General features: G+C 58.2%; 1 protein-coding gene across 1 annotated transcript in view; it reads left to right on the plus strand.

Annotated features, from left to right (window-relative positions):
- The window catches only part of TCF25 (transcription factor 25 (basic helix-loop-helix)), a 43,283-nt gene that overhangs the window by 21,306 nt on the left and 16,229 nt on the right, over positions 1-5,748 (plus strand). The window contains 5 exon segments of the mRNA XM_011972578.1: positions 407-415; positions 1,152-1,323; positions 1,434-1,539; positions 3,249-3,408; positions 5,303-5,390. Coding sequence (XP_011827968.1) covers positions 407-415; positions 1,152-1,323; positions 1,434-1,539; positions 3,249-3,408; positions 5,303-5,390 — 535 coding nt within the window.

Raw genomic sequence — 5,748 nt, forward strand, 5'->3', positions numbered from 1 at the left:
TTTGAGATGGAGTCTTGTTCTGTTGCCCCTGCTGGAGTGCAGTGGCGCAATCTCGGCTCACTGCAAGCTCTGCCTCCCAGGTTCAAGCAATTTTCCTGCCTCAGCCTCCCGAGTAGCTGGTACCACAGGCACGCGCCACCACGCCCGGCTAATGTTTTGTGTTTCTTAGTAGAGAGAGTTTCACCGTGTTAGCCAGGATGGTCTGGATCTCCTGATCTTGTGATCCACCTGCCTCGGCCTCCCAAAGTGCTGGGATTACAGGCGTGAGCCACCGCGCCCGGCCACTACAGAACATTTTAAAAACTAGCTAGGCCTGGTGGCGCGTGCCTGTGGTCCCAGCTACTTGGGAGGTTGAGGCAAGAGTATCGCTCAAGCGAGCAGGAGGTTGAGGCTGCAGTGAGCCGAGATCGTGCCAGTGCACTCCAGCCTGGGCAACAGAGTGACACCTTGTCTCTCCAAAAAAAAAGGAAGTGAGACTGACAAACCACATCTCCACAGTGGGCTCTGCAATTGCATTTCCTTCTATGTCTGGCTGAGAAAGCCCGTCCCTGGCAAGTTTAGAAGCTTTGGAGGGCTTTGCAGGTTTGAGCTTAAATCAGTGAGGAGCTCAGAGTCAGCCTGACCCTTGCTCCCCTGTGCTGAGCGGCCACATGTGCAGGACTCTCTTCTTTCAGATACTTCTGCCCCTAAAGCCATCCCTCTGGCATCAGCCCTCAATGGTCAGACCTGGACTGGCTTCCACCAGACCTTCCCGCAGCCTGTCCTGTGGGTCTTTTGTGGAGCAGACCAGCTTCTGTCCGCTGTCCTGCCTCTCCTGTGTGCAGCGCCCTGTTTCTCTGGACGCCCTGGGTTGTCTCCAGTGTGGGATCCACTCCTCCCCTCGGCCCTCCTGGGCCAAGGTCCACTGACCCCTTCTGCGCGGATTGTCTGCACTGTGTGCTGGGTCTGAGTTTCCCCCACTGGTTTTCTTTATGTTAGTTTTATGTCTTCCAATGAAATTCTTAGTTCTTTGAAGTAGATTATAAAATATCAATATTTCCAGGCATGAAAGGGACAGAGGGTGGGGTGGAGTGGGTACTGGCCGGGGCGCTGAGCAGAGGGTGGGGTGGAGCGGGTACTGGCCGGGGCACTGAGCAGGGGGTGGGGTGGAGCGGGTGCCGGCCGCAGCGCTGTCCACAGGGCGTTCTCCTTTGTGTCGCTGTAATTCATGTGGAACTATTTTGGATCTAGGAGCTTCTACTTGGCCCTCTACAAGCAGATGAGCTTCCTGGAGAAGCGAGGCTGCCCGCGCACGGCGCTGGAGTACTGCAAGCTCATTCTGAGGTGAGTGTCCGCTCAGGGCCAAGCCCGCCCGTGCTCCCTGTCCTGGCTGCAGGCCAGCCTGATGGTGCCCGTGTTCCCCTTTGCTCTGCTCTCTGCGCTGCCTCTGGAAGTCTGGAGCCGGACGAGGACCCCCTCTGCATGCTGCTGCTGATCGACCACCTGGCCTTGCGGGCCCGGAACTACGAGTACCTGATCCGCCTCTTCCAGGAGTGGGAGGTAGGTGCGAGGCTGGTGAGGTCCCGTGGAGGGACGGACATCTGCTTCTTCTGTTTTCTTGGTTTGGTGTCTGTGTGCTCAGGGGACAGTTTGGGGATGAAATGGTCATCGTCCGAGGAAGAACCCCGTCCGCCCGCCTTGTTTTCTCCCTTGCCGCCTCCAGGGAGTGGAGGCTGGTTTTCCTAGGGACAGCACGGCAGCCTTATGTCAGAATCCTCATGGGTGTGCACACATGCACAAATGTGTCTGTAAGGACCGTGATGCTGGCAAAGACGAAAAACTGGCGAGACCCGAGCTCCTCATGGGCAGTTCGGGAGGCTGCAGCGCAGCTGGGAGGCAGAGGAAGGGCTGGCTGCGTGGGGCTGGCTCAGGGGCCCCAGCACGTCCGTCCTGTTCCGTGGCCGGAGTGTGAGCACAGCAGGAGAGGCTTGAGCTCTGTCCCCGTAACTTACACAGACACGTTGGAATAATTGGGTGTATTGGGTTAGATACACTGTATTAAAGTGAATTTCGCCGGTGTTCTCTTTAATGCAGCTCCTAGGAAATTTAAATTGACACCTGGGCTCCCATCATGTTCCTACGGGGTGGCGCTTCTGTGGATGGACACGTGGGGCTTTGTAATGCTAACCTCCAGCGGGGCCTGGGGTGGGGAGAAGGCGTGACAGCTCTGGACTTTCTCTGTTGCTGTGTTGAATGTTTTCATTGCACATGTTCATGGATGATGAAAGTGGGTACATTATTCCGATTTTTTAGCATTTGGCATAGTTGGCCAGGAAGTCTCACCCCCAGGAATATGGTTTATAGAAATTCCTGGGCCGGGCGCGGTGGCTCAAGCCTGTAATCCCAGCACTTTGGGAAGCCGAGACGGGCGGATCACGAGGTCAGGAGATCGAGACCATCCTGGCTAACACGGTGAAACCCTGTCTCTACTAAAAATACAAAAAACAACTAGCCGGGCGAGGTGGCGGGCGCCTGTAGTCCCAGCTACTCGGGAGGCTGAGGCAGGAGAATGGCGTAAACCCGGGAGGCGGAGCTTGCAGTGAGCGGAGATCGCGCCACTGCACCCCAGCCTGGGCGACAGAGCGAGACTCCGTCTCAAAAAAAAAAAAAAAGAAAAAGAAATCCCTGGAGCTCACAGAAGTGTAGGTGCAGGGAAACCTCAGGGAGGTCCTCAAAATGGGTCTGCAGAAGAATGTTGATGATGGTGTTTAAGGTCACAAAATTGAGTCTGTGATCCCATTTTGATAGAAAATGCTGTGAGTCACGTGGCTATGATAAGGCTGAGAAGGGCAAGAGAAACGCGCGCGGTCGTGGGCTGCTCCCGGAAACTCGCGCCCGGTGGGCTGTTCTCGGAGACGCGCGCCCGGTGGGCTGCTCTCGTCTTTGTAAATTTTCCACGTTGAGAATATTGACGCTGAGCTTCGAAGAGGAGCGCCTGGGGCAGGTGGGACCCTCACTCCCCACAGCCTCCGCACTCCCGCGCAGTCTGCTCCTTAGGTGCTCCCACGTCCTCTGTCTCTTCTTCGCGGAAAGCCCCCGGGTGGATGTTTTAAGTTGTCTTCATGCTGAGTTGGAAAAAGGCCCCCGTGTTGCCCGCAGAATATACCTGCTCCGGGTACGGCTCATTGGTGTCGTCAGCGCGTCTGCAGACTGACGTGTTTTGTCTTTGACTTAAGGCTCCCTCCACGCTGTTGCTTCATCCCCTGTAGGCTCATCGGAACCTGTCCCAGCTCCCAAATTTTGCCTTCTCCGTTCCACTGGCGTATTTCCTGCTGAGCCAGCAGACAGACCTCCCTGAGCACGAGCGGAGCTCTGCCAGGGAGAAGGCGTCTCTCTTGATACAGCAGGCGCTCACCATGTTCCCTGGAGGTGGGTGCCGCGTCTGGCCCGGGGTAGGGGTGTGTCCAGCCGTGGGGGAGGCCAGGTCCCAGTCCTTCCCCACACCTACAGAAATATGCATTTTCTGGTAGGGCCTGCAAACCTGCCCTACCAAACCTGAAAGATGATCGGCTCATCTCAGAACCCGCTGCATGCCACGCCAGGCGCGAGGAGGTGGCAGGCATCCTGACCCCCGTGGGGCTTGTGTTCTAGAGCGCAGAGACAGAGCTGGCTGGGCGGTGCCGGGCATGGGATTGTGCCAGTGCTGGGGAGGAGAACAAAGCAGAGGAAGGTCTCGGCAGTGCCCAGGCATGGCCGAGAGAGTTGTGCTCAGTACCATGCTGGGATGCAGAACGGAGGCCTGTGCTGTCCACACAGACTCAGCCTGCACAGCCCCTGAGCCCTGACTGCATCTGGGTAGCCTCGATCCACACACATGTGGCGGGCACAGTGAGGCTGCCACCTGGGCAGACCTCAGGGGCTGACCCTGCCTGACAGCGTGTGTGAAATCCGTCTTTAAGACGGGGCTCCTCTGAGGGGCTGTGAGGGGTGAGGGTTCTTTGCATGCAGCTGGTACACACACACTGCGTGACCACTCATCATCTATTAGAACGCCTTGGAAGCATCAACCCGTCCCTGGTTCTGTGGGTTTCTAGGGCTCTGTCTGGGTCCCGAGGAGGCCCACAGCATTGGGTTGGGCAGCTTCTAGCACAAGCAGAAATGTGCCCACCAGAGGAGCCTGGCCAGGCCTCAGTCTGCTCACTGACCCTGAAAGTTTCATCTCCTGTGTGTGAGAAGCACCTTTGTCCTCCTCTGGGCCGCATGCAGCTGGCCATGTGCTGTGGTCCACCAGTGCAGCCATGTCTGGGAGTGGGGCTGGGAGGCCCTGTCCTACAGGGCAGCTGTGCCGCTGTCTCACACGCTGTAGTGTCAGCTCCTCCCTCGAAGGCAGGCGGGCTCCCAAGAAGCCACTGCCACTTACCTCAGAGCACTGGAGATCACTGCAGGCATGGGGGTGGAACGGGCTCTGCCCTGGGGCCCATGCCCCCACATGGCGGCCTCCGACCTCGACACAGCCCTGCAGTGCTGGCCCTTCCACTGGGCACAGGTGGCCTCTGCTCCCACCAGCCTGCCGTGGGGTCCAGTGTTTGAGATTAAAACAGCCAACCCTGACCAGGTGCAGTGGCTCACGCTTGTAATGCCAGCACTTTGGGAGGCCGAGGTGGGCAGATCACCTGAAGTCAGGAGTTTGAGACCAGCCTGGTCAAAATGGTGAAACCCCGTCTCTACTAAAAATACAAAAATTGCCGGGCACGGTGGCTCACGCCTGTAATCCCAGCACTTTGGGAGGCCGAGACGGGTGGATCACGAGGTCAGGAGATTGAGACCATCCTGGCTAACCCAGTGAAACCCCGTCTCTACTAAAAATATTTTTAAAAAATTAGCCGGGCGTGGTGGCGGGCGCCTGTAGTCCCAGCTACACGGGAGGCTGAATGGCGTAAACCCGGGAGGCGGAGCTTGCAGTGAGTGGAGATCGCGCCACTGCACTCCAGCCTGGGCGACAGAGCGAGACCCTGTCTCTGAAAGAAAGAAAAACAACCCCACGTGTGTGGAGGGTGGTGGGTGAATCTTCTCTTGGATGCAGATGGGGACGCTGGGAGGCTCCTTGGGGCTGGCGTGAAGGAGACGCCAGCCTCAGACCCTGGGCACGCCAGCAGCAGCAACTCAGAATGCCACCCAGAAGCAAGCCGCTGGCCCTGCACTCTTCCACCTTAGAACAGCTGTGTCTGTGACCAGGACCTCACTGTGTCCGTTACCACCTCGGGGGCTGGGAGTGACCGGGTTTGTACTGAGGGCCCCCACAGAGCCTCCGCTTCCCCTGCAGTCCTCCTGCCTCTGCTCGAGTCCTGCAGCGTGCGGCCCGACATCACGGTTTCCAGTCACAGCTTCTTTGGACCCAACGCCGAAATAAGGTGAAGAGCGGCTGGCGGGGCTCATCTGTGGGTGCCTGTGGGTTCGGAGCCTGGGAGCTGTGTTCACTCATCCCGAGAGGCCGTGGGGGACCTGCTCCCGGCGGCAGGAGGGGCTGTGGCGGTGGCCTCAGGGACTATCATTTGACATGGGAGGGCTCAGGAGCCCCCTTCTCTGTGGGAAAGCCCAGGTGGGCCAGGTGATCAGCCTCCAGCTTAAAATCGAGGCTCATAAAGAGGGTGCCGGGCGTGGTGACACGCCTGTGATCAGCTTTTTGGGAGGCCCAGGTGGGAGGTTGGCTTGTGCCTAGGAGGTCAAAGCTGCGGTGAGCTGTTGTTGCTCCTGCACTCCAGCCTGGGC

This window comes from Mandrillus leucophaeus, unplaced genomic scaffold, assembly GCF_000951045.1.
Source record: "Mandrillus leucophaeus isolate KB7577 unplaced genomic scaffold, Mleu.le_1.0 Scaffold10, whole genome shotgun sequence".
Classification (NCBI taxonomy): Eukaryota; Metazoa; Chordata; class Mammalia; order Primates; family Cercopithecidae; genus Mandrillus; species Mandrillus leucophaeus.